The sequence below is a fragment of the Oncorhynchus masou genome, unplaced genomic scaffold (assembly GCF_036934945.1).
Source record: "Oncorhynchus masou masou isolate Uvic2021 unplaced genomic scaffold, UVic_Omas_1.1 unplaced_scaffold_1237, whole genome shotgun sequence".
NCBI lineage: Eukaryota > Metazoa > Chordata > Actinopteri > Salmoniformes > Salmonidae > Oncorhynchus > Oncorhynchus masou.
Window position 1 is genome coordinate 67145 of NW_027002181.1, and position 16594 is coordinate 83738.

At 52.3% G+C, this 16594-nt stretch overlaps 1 protein-coding gene across 1 annotated transcript in view; it reads right to left on the reverse strand.

Annotated features, from left to right (window-relative positions):
* Positions 1-3686: 3686 nt before the first annotated feature.
* The window catches only part of LOC135530028 (epsin-3-like), a 35586-nt gene continuing 22678 nt past the window's right edge, over positions 3687-16594 (reverse strand). Inside the window, exons 8-11 of the mRNA XM_064958425.1 lie at positions 9714-9825; positions 9363-9623; positions 8991-9224; positions 3687-7556 (exon numbers count right to left, since the gene is read on the reverse strand). Of these exons, the coding sequence (XP_064814497.1) occupies positions 7279-7556; positions 8991-9224; positions 9363-9623; positions 9714-9825 (885 nt within the window). The 3' untranslated portion in view covers positions 3687-7278. The remainder of the gene's footprint in view (positions 7557-8990; positions 9225-9362; positions 9624-9713; positions 9826-16594) is intronic.

A 16594-nucleotide genomic window follows, 5' to 3' on the forward strand; every position in this document is an offset into this window, starting at 1 on the left:
GATCAGTTTTGCCCTTTGGATCAAGTTGAATAACCTCCCATGTAGAGGGGGGACCAGGGCGCGTGTCCACAAAGCGTCTCAGAGTAGGAGTGCTGATCTGGGATCAGGTTTCCCACCCGTCTCATAGTCTTCTCGGGCTATCGAGTGTAAACAGACATGATACACTTCTCCTCTGGACCCACAGACTGTCCTCTTCTTTAATGTGTTCCACAACGAGCACAGCTGATTCTAATGGTCACCTGATCATCGAGCCTCTCGTTCCTGATCATCGAGCCTCTCATTCCTGATCATCAAGCCTCTCATTCCTTAAATCAGCTGTATTAATGGTCACCTGATCATTGAGCCTCTCATTCCTTAAATCAGCTGTATTAATGGTCACCTGATCATCGAGCCTCTCATTCCATCAAGCCTCTCATTCCTGATCATCGAGCCTCTCATTCCTTAAATCAGCTGTGTTAATGGTCACCTGATCATCGAGCCTCTCATTCCATCAAGCCTCTCATTCCTGATCATCAAGCCTCTCATTCCTTAAATCAGCTGTATTAATGGTCACCTGATCATCGAGCCTCTCATTCCTTAAATCAGCTGATTCTAATGGTCACCTGATCATCGAGCCTCTCATTCCTTAAATCAGCTGTATTAATGGTCACCTGATCATCGAGCCTCTCATTCCTTAAATCAGCTGTATTAATGGTCACCTGATCATCGAGCCTCTCATTCCTGATCATCGAGCCTTGGGGGTACTAGAGGACAGGTTGGGGAATCACTGGGGGTACTAGAGGACAGGTTGGGGAATCACTAGGGGTACTGGAGGAGAGGTTGGGGAATCACTGGGGGTACTGGAGGAGAGGTTGGGGAATCACTGGGGGTACTGGAGGAGAGGTTGGGAATCACTGGGTGTACTGGAGGAGAGGTTGGGGGAATCACTGGGAGTACTGGAGGACAGGTTGGGGAATCACTGGGGGTACTGGAGGACAGGTTGGGGAATCACTGGGGGTACTGGAGGACAGGTTGGGGAAATCACTGGGGGTACTGGAGGACAGGTTGGGGAAATCACTGGGGGTACAGGAGGAGAGGTTGGGGGAATCACTGGGAGTACTGGAGGACAGGTTGGGGAATCACTGGGGGTACTGGAGGACAGGTTGGGGAATCACTGGGGGTACTGGAGGAGAGGTTGGGGAATCAACCCCCTGGTGGTCAGATGAGGTGATGCATTACATCATTATTCGCTGATCAGTGATTTCTCTTTCTCTCTTTACTGCAGTCTGGTTCCCCTGGGTTAGAGACTCTGCTCTGCTTGTGTGTGTGGTGTGTGTGTGTGTGTGTGGTGCGGTGTGTGTGGTGTGTGTGTGTGTGTGTGCGGTGTGTGTGGTGTGTGTGTGTGTGTGTGGCAGAATCTAGGAGACGAAGGGGAGGAAACATTCCACCAATGAACAGAGCAGTGATTCAGCACACTGTGTCCTGTGACCTCAGTGATGACATCACTACTGTATCTCTAGGATTCTGTCAAAGATTGAGGATTCCTCTCCAAACACCACACCCCACCACACACACCCACCCCACCACACACACCCCACCACACACAACCACCCCAACACACACACCCCACCACACACAACCACCCCAACACACACACACACACACACCACACCCCACACACACACACAAACAACACACACACCCCACCACACACACACACACCCCACCACACACACACACACACACACACCCCACCCACCCACACCCCCCCCCCACCCACACCCCCCCCCACCACACACACCCCACCCACACCACCACACACACACACACACACACACCCACCCACCCCACCACACACACACCCCACCACACACACACACACCCCACCACACACACACACACCCCACCCACCCACACACCCCCACCACACCCACCCACCCACCCCACAAACACACCCCACACCCCCCACCACACACACACCCCACCACACACACACCCCACCCACCCACACCACAAACACACCCCACACCCCCCACCACACACACACCCCACCACACACACCCCACCCCCCTACCACACCCCACCACACACACACACACCCCACCACACACACACACACCCCACCCACCCACACACCCCCACCACACCCACCCACCCACCCCACAAACACACCCCACACCCCCCACCACACACACACCCCACCACACACACACCCCACCCACCCACACCACAAACACACCCCACACCCCCCACCACACACACACCCCACCACACACACACCCCACCCACCACACACACACCCCACCCACCACACACCCCACCCACCACACACCCCACCCACCCCACACACCCCCCACCCACCCTACAACACCCTACCCCACCCACCACACACCCCACCCACCACACACACCCCACCCACCCTACCACACCCTACCACACACACACACCCCACCCACCACACACACACCCCACCCTACCACACCCTACCACACACACACCCCACCCTACCACACCCTACCACACACACCACACCCTACCACACACACACCCCACCCTACCACACACACACACACCCCACCCACCACACACCCCACCCACCACACACACCCCACCCCCCCTACCACACCCTACCACACACACACCCCACCCACCACACACACACCCCACCCACCCTACCACACACACCCCACCCTACCACACCCTACCACACACACACACACCACACCCTACCACACACACACACCCCACCCTACCACACACACACACCCCCCCACCCACCACACACCCCACCCACCACACACCCCACCCACCACACACACCCCACCCCCTACCACACCCTACCACACACACACACCCCACCACACACACACCCCACCCACCCACACCACAAACACACCCCACACCCCCCACCACACACACACCCCACCACACACACACCCCACCCACCACACACACACCCCACCCACCACACACCCCACCCACCACACACCCCACCCACCACACACACACCCCACCCACCCTACCACACCCTACCCCACCCACCACACACCCCACCCACCACACACACCCCACCCACCCTACCACACCCTACCACACACACACACACCCCACCCACCACACACACACCCCACCCTACCACACCCTACCACACACACACCCCACCCTACCACACCCTACCACACACACCCCACCCTACCACACACACACCCCACCCTACCACACACACACACACCCCACCCACCACACACCCCACCCACCACACACCCCACCCACCACACACACCCCACCCTACCACACACACACACACCCCACCCACCACACACACACTCCACCCACCCTACCACACACACACCCCACCCTACCACACCCTACCACACACACACACACCACACCCTACCACACACACACCCCACCCTACCACACACACACACCCCCCACCCACCACACACACCACCCACCACACACCCCACCCACCACACACACCCCACCCCCCTACCACACCCTACCACACACACACACCCCACCACACACACACCCCACCCCACCCTACCACACACACACACCCCCCACACACACACCCCACCCCCCCACCACCCACACCCCCCACCACCCACACCCCCCACCACATATGGATAAACCAGACAGAAACATCCTGATCCACTCTAATTCTTCTTCAGAGAAAAGAGCAGTAAAACACGTGCCGTGTTACAATGCAACAAACACCATCATTTATTAGTATAGAGTTGTTCATATACTGTATAGCATTCTAATAAATACCTACAGCAGCCTGTGTGTCTCTATGCACACATCCACGTCCATCTGTCGGTCAGTGCAGAGAAGACATCACAGCTCATCACTCCTTCTGAGAGAGATAAGACTAGACCTTCTCTCTGTCCATCCAGAAGTCCACTTCCACTGAGTGTAATCTTGTTGGCTGGGAAAGCGGTCTCCCTGAGGTCCTCCAAGACGCCACGGGAGCTGGGTCGCAAAGCATTGTGGGTCCGTCGACAAGACACGCACGGGGGTCTGAGAATACAATCAACCATGTCCGTTTGACCAAGTTTAGACTAGTTTGATCAAGTTAGGTCTGGTTTAATCCGGTTAGGTCTGATTTTATCTAGTTGAGTCCAGTTAGGTCCAGTTGGTAAAGCGTGTTAGGTCCCGTGCAGAGAGGGTTAGACTGGGGGATGAGGGGCAGAGAGGGTTAGACAGGGGGATGAGGGGCAGAGAGAGTTAGACTGGGGGATGAGGGGCAGAGAGGGTTAGACTGGGGGATGAGGGGCAGAGAGGGTTAGACTGGGGGATGAGGGGCAGAGAGAGTTAGACTAGGGGATGAGGGGCAGAGAGGGTTAGACTGGGGGATGAGGGGCAGAGAGGGTTAGACTGGGGGATGAGGGGCAGAGAGGGTTAGACCGGGGACTGGGGGATGAGGGGCAGAGAGGGTTAGACTGGGGGATGAGGGGCAGAGAGAGTTAGACTGGGGGGATGAGTGGCAGAGAGGGTTAGACTGGGGGATGAGGGGCAGAGAGGGTTAGACTGGGGGATGAGGGGCAGAGAGGGTTAGACTGGGGGATGAGGGGCAGAGAGGGTTAGACTGGGGGATGAGGGGCAGAGAGGGTTAGACAGGGGGATGAGGTGCAGAGAGAGTTAGACTGGGGGATGAGTGGCAGAGAGGGTTAGACAGGGAGATGAGGAGCAGAGAGGGTTAGACAGGGACATGAGGGGCAGAGAGGGTTAGACTGGGGGATGAGTGGCAGAGAGGGTTAGACAGGGAGATGAGGGGCAGAGAGGGTTAGACAGGGGGATGAGGGGCAGAGAGGGTTAGACTGGGGGATGAGGGGCAGAGAGGGTTAGACTGGGGGATGAGTGGCAGAGAGGGTTAGACTGGGGGATGAGGGGCAGAGAGAGTTAGACTGGGGGATGAGGGGCAGAGAGGGTTAGACTGGGGGATGAGTGGCAGAGAGGGTTAGACAGGGAGATGAGGAGCAGAGAGGGTTAGACAGGGACATGATGGGCAGAGAGGGTTAGACAGGGACATGATGGGCAGAGAGGGTTAGACAGGGAGATGAGGGGCAGAGAGGGTTAGACAGGGGGATGAGGGGCAGAGAGGGTTAGACAGGGGGATGAGGGGCAGAGAGGGTTAGACAGGGGGATGAGGGGCAGAGAGGGTTAGACAGGGGGATGAGGGGCAGAGAGGGTTAGACAGGGGGATGAGGGGCAGAGAGGGTTAGACTGGGGGATGAGGAGCAGAGAGGGTTAGACAGGGAGATGAAGGGCAGAGAGGGTTAGACATGGAGGTACAGTGGGGCAAAAAAATATATATTATTTTCCACCATAATTTGCAAATAAATTCATTAAAAATCCTACAATGTGATTTTCTGGATTTTTTTTCTCATTTTGTCTGTCATAGTTGAAGTGTACCTATGATGAAAATTACAGGCCTCTCATATTTTTAAGTGGGAGAACTTGCACAATTGGTGGCTGACTAAATACTTTTTTGCACCACTGTATAAGGGGTACGGGGATGGGGGGAGAGAGTTGGACAGATGGGTAAGGGGGACAGGGGGAGAGAGTTGGACAGATGGGTAAGGGGGACAGGGGGAGAGAGTTGGACAGATAGGTAAGGGGGACAGGGGAAGAGAGTTGGACAGATGAGAGGAAGGGGTTGTTATAGAGCCAGTTCCCCTCAGGACTCAGAGGAAGGGGTTGTTGTAGAGCCAGTTCCCCTCAGGTCTCAGAGGAAGGGGTTGTTATAGAGCCAGTTCCCCTCAGGTCTCAGAGGAAGGGGTTGTTGTAGAGCCAGTTCCCCTCAGGTCTCAGAGGAAGGGGTTGTTGTAGAGCCAGTTCCCCTCAGGACTCAGAGGAAGGGGTTGTTGTAGAGCCAGTTCCACTCAGGTCTCAGAGGAAGGGGTTGTTGTAGAGCCAGTTCCCCTCAGGACTCAGAGGAAGGGGTTGTTGTAGAGCCAGTTCCCCTCAGGTCTCAGAGGAAGGGGTTGTTGTAGAGCCAGTTCCCCTCAGGACTCAGAGGAAGGGGTTGTTGTAGAGCCAGTTCCCCTCAGGTCTCAGAGGAAGGGGTTGTTGTAGAGCCAGTTCCCCTCAGGACTCAGAGGAAGGGGTTGTTGTAGAGCCAGTTGCCTCTCCATCTCCCCTCAGGTCTCAGAGGAAGGGGTTGTTGTAGAGCCAGTTCCCCTCAGGTCTCAGAGGAAGGGGTTGTTGTAGAGCCAGTTCCCCTCAGGACTCAGAGGAAGGGGTTGTTATAGAGCCAGTTCCCCTCAGGTCTCAGAAGAAGGGGTTGTTGTAGAGCCAGTTCCCCTCAGGTCTCAGAGGAAGGGGTTGTTGTAGAGCCAGTTCCCCTCAGGTCTCAGAGGAAGGGGTTGTTGTAGAGCCAGTTGCCCTCAGGTCTCAGAGGAAGGGGTTGTTGTAGAGCCAGTTCCCCTCAGGACTCAGAGGAAGGGGTTGTTGTAGAGCCAGTTCCCCTCAGGTCTCAGAGGAAGGGGTTGTTGTAGAGCCAGGTTCCCTCAGGTCTCAGAGGAAGGGGTTGTTGTAGAGCCAGTTCCCCTCAGGACTCAGAGGAAGGGGTTGTTGTAGAGCCAGTTGCCTCTCCATCTCCCCTCAGGTCTCAGAGGAAGGGGTTGTTGTAGAGCCAGTATCCCTCAGGTCTCAGAGGAAGGGGTTGTTGTAGAGCCAGTTCCCCTCAGGACTCAGAGGAAGGGGTTGTTGTAGAGCCAGTTTCCCTCAGGTCTCAGAGGAAGGGGTTGTTGTAGAGCCAGTTCCCCTCAGGTCTCAGAGGAAGGGGTTGTTGTAGAGCCAGTTCCCCTCAGGTCTCAGAGGAAGGGGTTGTTGTAGAGCCAGTTCCCCTCAGGTCTCAGAGGAAGGGGTTGTTGTAGAGCCAGTTCCCCTCAGGTCTCAGAGGAAGGGGTTGTTGTAGAGCCAGTTCCCCTCAGGTCTCAGAGGAAGGGGTTGTTGTAGAGCCAGTTCCCCTCAGGTCTCAGAGGAAGGGGTTGTTGTAGAGCCAGTTGCCTCTCCATCTCCCCTCAGGTCTCAGAGGAAGGGGTTGTTGTAGAGCCAGTTCCCCTCAGGTCTCAGAGGAAGGGGTTGTTATAGAGCCAGTTGCCTCTCCATCTCCCCTCAGGTCTCAGAGGAAGGGGTTGTTGTAGAGCCAGTTCCCCTCAGGTCTCAGAGGAAGGGGTTGTTGTAGAGCCAGTTCCCCTCAGGTCTCAGAGGAAGGGGTTGTTGTAGAGCCAGTTCCCCTCTGGTCTCAGAGGAAGGGGTTGTTGTAGAGCCAGTTCCCCTCAGGTCTCAGATGAAGGGGTTGTGGCTGTGTGTGTGAGATTGGGGCGGGACGCGGTGGGCTGGGATGGGGGAGAGGGGGAGGAGGGGATGGGGCAGGTTAGAGGGGAGGTCCAGGAGGCCGGTGGAGGGCTGGGTGTGGTGTGGGAGAGGGAGGGGGAGAGAGGGGCTGTAGGGGAGGGTGTGAGGGGGGAGTGGGGAGGTGGAACAGGGACGGAGCATCTGGTTGAGTGTGAGACGGGGCTGGTCACAGTGGAATGGATTGGTGGGAGAGGGGACACTCAGACCTGGAGAGAGAGACAGATCTATAACACCAATGTAAATACAACCCAGATTTATGTGGATTTATTTTCCCTTTTGTACATCGTTACAACACTGTATATACACATGATATGACATCTGTCGTGTCTTTATTCTTTTGAATTCTTTATTCTTCTTCTGTATGTGTAATGTTTACTGTTCATTTTTATTGTTTATTTCACTTTTGTATATTATCTACTTCAATTGCTTTGGCAAAGTGGAGAGGGTAGGAGGGAGGGAGGGAGAGGAGGGGGGAGGGAGAGGAGGGGGGGAGGGAGAGAGAGGAGGGGGAGAGAGTGAGGGAGAAATTATGAGTGTGTGTGTCTCCTCACCTAAGAGGAAGGGGTTGTTGTGGGTCTGCTAGGAGGATTAGGGGGGATGAGAGTGTGTGTGTGTGTCTCCTCACCTAAGAGTAAGGGGTTGTTGTGGGTCTGCTAGGAGGATTAGGGGGGATGAGAGTGTGTGTGTGTGTCTCCTCACCTAAGAGGAAGGGGTTGTTGTGGGTCTGCTAGGAGGATTAGGGGGGATGAGAGTGTGTGTGTGTGTCTCCTCACCTAAGAGTAAGGGGTTGTTGTGGGTCTGCTAGGAGGATTAGGGGGGATGAGAGTGTGTGTGTGTGTCTCCTCACCTAAGAGTAAGGGGTTGTTGTGGGTCCTGCTAGGAGGATTAGGGGGGATGAGTGTGTGTGTGTGTGTGTGTGTGTGTGTGTGTGTGTGTGTGTGTGTGTGTGTGTGTGTGTGTGTGTGTGGTCTCCTCACCTAAGAGTAAGGGGTTGTTGTGGGCCCTGCTAGGAGGATTAGGGGGGATGAGTGTGTGTGTGTGTGTGTGTGTGTGTGTCTCCTCACCTAAGAGTAAGGGGTTGTTGTGGGTCTGCTAGGAGGATTAGGGGGGATGAGAGTGTGTGTGTGTGTGTCTCCTCACCTAAGAGTAAGGGGTTGTTGTGGGTCCTGCTAGGAGGATTAGGGGGGATGAGTGTGTGTGTGTGTATGTGTGTGTGTGTGTGTGTGTCTCTCCTCACCTAAGAGTAAGGGGTTGTTGTGGGTCCTGCTAGGAGGATTAGGGGGATGAGTGTGTGTGTGTGTGTGTGTGTGTGTGTGTGTGTGTGTGTGTGTGTGTGTGTGTGTCTCCTCACCTAAGAGTAAGGGGTTGTTGTGGGTCCTGCTAGGAGGATTAGGGGGGATGAGTGTGTGTGTGTGTGTGTGTGTGTGTGTGTGTGTGTGTGTGTGTGTGTGTGTGTGTGTGTGTCTCCTCACCTAAGAGGAAGGGGTTGTTGTGGGTCCTGCTAGGAGGATTAGGGGGAGTGAGAGTGTGTGTGTGTGTGTGTGTGTGTGTCTCCTCACCTAAGAGGAAGGGGTTGTTGTGGGTCCTGCTAGGAGGATTAGGGGGGATGTGTGTGTGTGTGTGTGTGTGTGTCTCCTCACCTAAGAGGAAGGGGTTGTTGTGGGTCCTGCTAGGAGGATTAGGGGGGATGAGTGCGTCCAGGTTGACGAGCGACGCCCCCGTAGGTCCCAGGAAGGCTTCTGGGGTGCGACACATCCGGGGGGCCGCGTAGCCCTTGGGGGGGACGAGACGGGACAGGTCAAACATCTCCGGACTGCCCCCCCCTCGCCCGTTCACCTCGGGGGACAGGACACACTCCCCAAACAGGTCTGGGCCTGTGGAGGGGGAGGGAATGACATCAGCAGGAAAACATGCAGTATAAACACAACATATACATACAGGAAGACAAACAAGTGTGTGTGTGTGTGTGTGTGTGTGTGTGTGTGTGTGTGTGTGTGTGTGTGTGTGTGTACCAGTAGGACTGCCAGGTTGGGGTGGTCCCTCTTCTCCTTTACACTCCTCCTCCTCCCTGACAGAGAAGGGATCCGTCCTATCAGTACCGTCCCCTGTAAGAGGGGGCGGGCTCTCCCAGCCGTGATTGACAGGGCTGGATGATGATGTGGGTGGAGCTTCCCAGGTGGGAGAGCGTGACGGAGCCCAAGGATTGGTTGGGCTGCTGGAGGAGGGGCGGGTCGCCCAGGGACTACCAATCACAGGAGTGTTGGAGTGGACTGCTGTTGCGAGATAGAGTGCGCACGTTTTTCAATGCAGAGTTTTCATAGCAGAGCGCGTGTGTGTGTGAGGGGGGAGCGTGTACCACTCACCCACAGAGTCCCAGGGGTCAGAGGTCACAGCAGGCTGGGCGTCCCAGAGGTCGTCAGTTGGGGGCGGAGCCTCAGAGGGGCCAAAGATATCCACCAGATTCAACATGGCGGACTGGAGAGAAACAGAATCACAAACATCTGGTTGTCAAGGAGACGCTGCCTTCAGAGTCACGGGCTGGTTGTCCAGCAGCTATGGGACACAACAGACCGGCTTAAGATTGTCCACAACATGTAAACCGACATGTTTATTCAAACCATAAATACATTTGCACAATGAGCACTTGTTGTCTCTCAAATACATTGTTACAGGGGTTGGTTAGCTAACTAGCGGATTTTTGCAATATCAGCATAGACGAGTCAAAACAAGATACCATGTTGTCTTGTTGTTGTTACCATGTTGTGTTGTTGTTGATACCATGTTGTCTTGTTGTTGTTACCATGTTATCAACAACAAGACAACATGGTATCAACAAGACAAAACAAGACAACATGGTATCAACAAGACAAAACAAGACAACATGGTATCAACAACAAGACAACATGGTATCAACAACAAGACAACATGGTATCAATAACAAGACAAAACAAGATAACATGGTATCAACAACAAGACAAAACAAGATAACATGGTATCAACAACAAGACAACACAAGATAACATGGTATCAACAACAAGACATCACAAGATACCATGTTGTCTTGTTATTGATACCATGTTATCAACAACAAGACAACATGGTATCAACAACAAGACAAAACAAGATAACATGGTATCAACAACAAGACAAAACAAGATAACATGGTATCAATAACAAGACAACATGGTATCAATAACAAGACAAAACAAGATAACATGGTATCAACAACAAGACAACACAAGATAACATGGTATCAACAACAAGACATCACAAGATACCATGTTGTCTTGTTATTGATACCATGTTATCAACAACAAGACAACATGGTATCAACAACAAGACAAAACAAGATAACATGGTATCAACAACAAGACAAAACAAGATAACATGGTATCAATAACAAGACAACATGGTATCAATAACAAGACAAAACAAGACAACATGGTATCAACAACAAGACAACATGGTATCAACAACAAGACAACATGGTATCAATAACAAGACAAAACAAGATAACATGGTATCAATAACAAGACAAAACAAGATAACATGGTATCAATAACAAGACAACATGGTATCAACAACAAGACAACATGGTATCAACAACAAGACAACATGGTATCAACAACAAGACAAAACAAGATAACATGGTATCAATAACAAGACAAAACAAGATAACATGGTATCAATAACAAGACAACATGGTATCAATAACAAGACAAAACGAGATAACATGGTATCAATAACAAGACAACATGGTATCAACAACAAGACAAAACAAGATAACATGGTATCAACAACAAGACAAAACAAGACAACATGGTATCAACAACAAGACAACATGGTATCAACAAGACAAAACAAGATAACATGGTATCAATAAGACAAAACAATATAGCATGGTATCAATAAGACAAAACAAGACAACATGGTATCAACAACATGGTATCAATAACAAGACGACATGGTATCAACAAGACAACACAAGATAACATGGTATCAACAAGACCAAACAAGATAACATGCTATCAACAACAAGACAACATGGTATCAGCATGACCAAACAAGATAACATGGTATCAACTACACTTGATTAGTGTAGTGTCAACAACGCAGCCACTGCCAGCTAGCCTACAAAGTCAACAACGCAGCCACTGCCAGCTAGCCTACTCCAGCAGTACTGTATCATTTCAATCATTTTAGTCAATAAGATTCTTGCTACGTAAGCTTAACTTTCTGAACATTCGAGACGTGTAGTCCACTTGTCATTCCAATCTCCTTTGCATTAGCGTAGCCTCTCCTGTAGCCTGTCAACTATGTGTCTATCTATCCCTGTTCTCTCCTCTCTGCACAGACCATACAAACGCTCCACACCGCGTGGCCGCGGCCACCCTAATCTGGTGGTCCCAGCGCGCACGACCCACGTGGAGTTCCAGGTCTCCGGTAGCCTCTGGAACTGCCGATCTGCAGCCAACAAGGCAGAGTTCATCTCAGCCTATGCCTCCCTCCAGTCCCTCGACTTCTTGGCACTGACGGAAACATGGATCACCACAGATAACACTGCTACTCCTACTGCTCTCTCTTCGTCCGCCCACGTGTTCTCGCACACCCCGAGAGCTTCTGGTCAGCGGGGTGGTGGCACCAGGATCCTCATCTCTCCCAAGTGGTCATTCTCTCTTTCTCCCCTTACCCATCTGTCTATCGCCTCCTTGAATTCCATGCTGTCACAGTTACCAGCCCTTTCAAGCTTAACATCCTTATCATTTATCGCCCTCCAGGTTCCCTCGGAGAGTTCATCAATGAGCTTGATGCCTTGATAAGCTCCTTTCCTGAGGACGGCTCACCTCTCACAGTCCTGGGCGACTTTAACCTCCCCACGTCTACCTTTGACTCATTCCTCTCTGCCTCCTTCTTTCCACTCCTCTCCTCTTTGACCTCACCCTCTCACCTTCCCCCTACTCACAAGGCAGGCAATACGCTCGACCTCATCTTTACTAGATGCTGTTCTTCCACTAACCTCATTGCAACTCCCCTCCAAGTCTCCGACCACTACCTTGTATCCTTTTCCCTCTCGCTCTCATCCAACACTTCCCACACTGCCCCTACTCGGATGGTATCGCGCCGTCCCAACCTTCGCTCTCTCTCCCCCGCTACTCTCTCCTCTTCCATCCTATCATCTCTTCCCTCTGCTCATACCTTCTCCAACCTATCTCCTGATTCTGCCTCCTCAACCCTCCTCTCTTCCCTTTCTGCATCCTTTGACTCTCTATGTCCCCTATCCTCCAGGCCGGCTCGGTCCTCCCCTCCCGCTCCGTGGCTCGACGACTCATTGCGAGCTCACAGAACAGGGCTCCGGGCAGCCGAGCGGAAATGGAGGAAAACCCGCCTCCTGCGGACCTGGCATCCTTTCACTCCCTCCTCTCTACATTTTCCTCCTCTGTCTCTGCTGCTAAAGCCACTTTCTACCACTCTAAATTCCAAGCATCTGCCTCTAACCCTAGGAAGCTCTTTGCCACCTTCTCCTCCCTCCTGAATCCTCCTCCCCCCCCCCTCCTCCCTCTCTGCAGATGACTTCGTCAACCATTTTGAAAAGAAGGTCGACGACATCCGATCCTCGTTTGCTAAGTCAAACGACACCGCTGGTTCTGCTCACACTGCCCTACCCTGTGCTCTGACCTCTTTCTCCCCTCTCTCTCCAGATGAAATCTCGCTTCTTGTGACGGCCGGCCGCCCAACAACCTGCCCGCTTGACCCTATCCCCTCCTCTCTTCTCCAGACCATTTCCGGAGACCTTCTCCCTTACCTCACCTCGCTCATCAACTCATCCCTGACCGCTGGCTACGTCCCTTCCGTCTTCAAGAGAGCGAGAGTTGCACCCCTTCTGAAAAAACCTACACTCGATCCCTCCGATGTCAACAACTACAGACCAGTATCCCTTCTTTCTTTTCTCTCCAAAACTCTTGAACGTGCCGTCCTTGGCCAGCTCTCCCGCTATCTCTCTCAGAATGACCTTCTTGATCCAAATCAGTCAGGTTTCAAGACTAGTCATTCAACTGAGACTGCTCTTCTCTGTATCACGGAGGCGCTCCGCACTGCTAAAGCTAACTCTCTCTCCTCTGCTCTCATCCTTCTAGACCTATCGGCTGCCTTCGATACTGTGAACCATCAGATCCTCCTCTCCACCCTCTCCGAGTTGGGCATCTCCGGCACGGCCCACGCTTGGATTGCGTCCTACCTGACAGGTCGCTCCTACCAGGTGGCGTGGCGAGAATCTGTCTCCTCACCACGCGCTCTCACCACTGGTGTCCCCCAGGGCTCTGTTCTAGGCCCTCTCCTATTCTCGCTATACACCAAGTCACTTGGCTCTGTCATAACCTCACATGGTCTCTCCTATCATTGCTATGCAGACGACACACAATTAATCTTCTCCTTTCCCCCTTCTGATGACCAGGTGGCGAATCGCATCTCTGCATGTCTGGCAGACATATCAGTGTGGATGATGGATCACCACCTCAAGCTGAACCTCGGCAAGACGGAGCTGCTCTTCCTCCCGGGGAAGGACTGCCCGTTCCATGATCTCGCCATCACGGTTGACAACTCCATTGTGTCCTCCTCCCAGAGCGCTAAGAACCTTGGCGTGATCCTGGACAACACCCTGTCGTTCTCAACTAACATCAAGGCGGTGGCCCGTTCCTGTAGGTTCATGCTCTACAACATCCGCAGAGTACGACCCTGCCTCACACAGGAAGCGGCGCAGGTCCTAATCAAGGCACTTGTCATCTCCCGTCTGGATTACTGCAACTCGCTGTTGGCTGGGCTCCCTGCCTGTGCCATTAAACCCCTACAACTCATCCAGAACGCCGCAGCCCGTCTGGTGTTCAACCTTCCCAAGTTCTCTCACATCACCCCGCTCCTCCGCTCTCTCCACTGGCTTCCAGTTGAAGTTCGCATCCGCTACAAGACCATGGTGCTTGCCTACGGAGCTGTGAGGGGAACGGCACCGCAGTACCTCCAGGCTCTGATCAGGCCCTACACCCAAACAAGGGCACTGCGTTCATCCACCTCTGGCCTGCTCGCCTCCCTACCACTGAGGAAGTACAGTTCCCGCTCAGCCCAGTCAAAACTGTTCGCTGCTCTGGCCCCCCAATGGTGGAACAAACTCCCTCACGACGCCAGGACAGCGGAGTCAATCACCACCTTCTGGAGACACCTGAAACCCCACCTCTTTAAGGAATACCTAGGATAGGATAAAGTAATCCTTCTCACCCCCCTTAAATGATTTAGATGCACTATTGTAAAGTGGCTGTTCCACTGGATGTCATAAGGTGAATTCACCAATTTGTAAGTCGCTCTGGATAAGAGCGTCTGCCAAATGACTTAAATGTAATGTAAATATAACAAGACCAAACAAGATAACATGGTATCAACAAGACCAAACAAAATAACATGGTATCAACAACAAGACCAAACAAGATAACATGGTATCAACATCAAGACAACACAAGATAACATGGTATCAATAACAAGATAACATGGTATCAACAACAAGACAAAACAAGATAACATGGTATCAACAACAAGACAAAACAAGATAACATGGTATCAACATCAAGACAACACAAGATAACATGGTATCAATAACAAGATAACATGGTATCAACAACAAGACAAAACAAGATAACATGGTATCAACAACAAGACAAAACAAGATAACATGGTATCAACAACATGGTATCAACAAGACAAAACAAGCTGAAATGATCCCCCACAACGCAGATTGGTTGCTATCTGACCTTCAGAATCATAACAAAGCATATTAATCTCTCTCTCTCTCTCTCTCTCTCTCTCTCTCTCTCTCTCTCTCTCTCTCTCTCTCTCTCTCTCTCTCTCTCTCTCTCTCTCTCTCTCTCTCTCTCTCTCTCTCTCTCTCTCTCTCTCTCTCTCTCTCTCTCTCTCTCTCTCTCTCTCTCTCTCTCCTTAAGCAAGTGAGGTAGATAATATACAAATGTGAAATAAACAATTAACAGTAAACATTACACTCACAAAAGTTACAAATGTCATTATGTATATGTTGTAATGATGTACAAATGGTTAAAGTACAAAAGGGAAAATAAATAAGCATAAATATGGGTTGTATTTACAATGGTGTTTGTTCTTCACTGGTTGCCCTTTTCTTGTGGCAACAGGTCACAAATCTTGCTGCTGTGATGGCACACTGTGGTATTTCACCCAGTAGATATGGGAGTTTTTCAAAATTGGATTTGTTTTCAAATTCTTTGTGATTCTGTGTAATCTGAGGGAAATATGTCTCTAATATGGTCATACATTTGGGCAGGAGGTTAGGAAGTGCAGCTCAGTTTCCACCTCATTTTGTGGGCAGTGAGCACATAGCCTGTCTTCTCTTGAGAGCCATGTCTGCCTACGGTGGCCTTTCTCAATAGCAAGGCTACGCTCACTAAGTCTGTACATAGGCAAAGCTTTCCTTAATTTTGGGTCAGTCACAGTGGTCAGGTATTCTGCCACTGTGTACTCTCTGTTTAGGGCCAAATAACATTCTAGTTTGCTCTGTTTTTTTTGTAAATTTTTTCCAATGTGTCAAGTAATTATCTTTTTGTTTTGTCTAATTGTGCTGCTGTCCTGGGGCTCTGTGTGGTGTGTTTATGAACAGAGCCGCAGGACCAGCTTGCTTAGGGGACTCTTCTCCAGGCTCATCTCTCTGTGGGTGATGGCTTTGTTATGGAAGGTTTGGGAATCGCTTCTCTGTCTCTCTGTCTCACTCACACAGCCCCTCACCTCCCCACACAGCCCCTCACCTCCCCACACACCCCCTCACCTCCCCACACAGCCCCTCACCTCCCCACACACCCCCTCACCTCCCCACACAGCCCCTCACCTCCCCACACAGCCCCTCACCTCCCCACACACAGCCCCTCACCTCCCCACACACCCCCACACCTCCCCACACAGCCCCTCACCTCCCCACACAGCCCCTCACCTCCCCACACAGCCCCTCACCTCCCCACACACAGCCCCTCACCTCCCCACACAGCCCCTCACCTCCCCACACAACCCCTCACCTCCCCACACAGCCCCTCACCTCCCCGCACACAGCCCCTCACCTCCCCACACACCCCCTCACCTCCCCACACACCCCTCACCTCCCCACACAGCCCCTCACCTCCCCACACACAGCCCCTCACCTCCCCACACACAGCCCCTCACCTCCCCACACCTCCCCGCACAC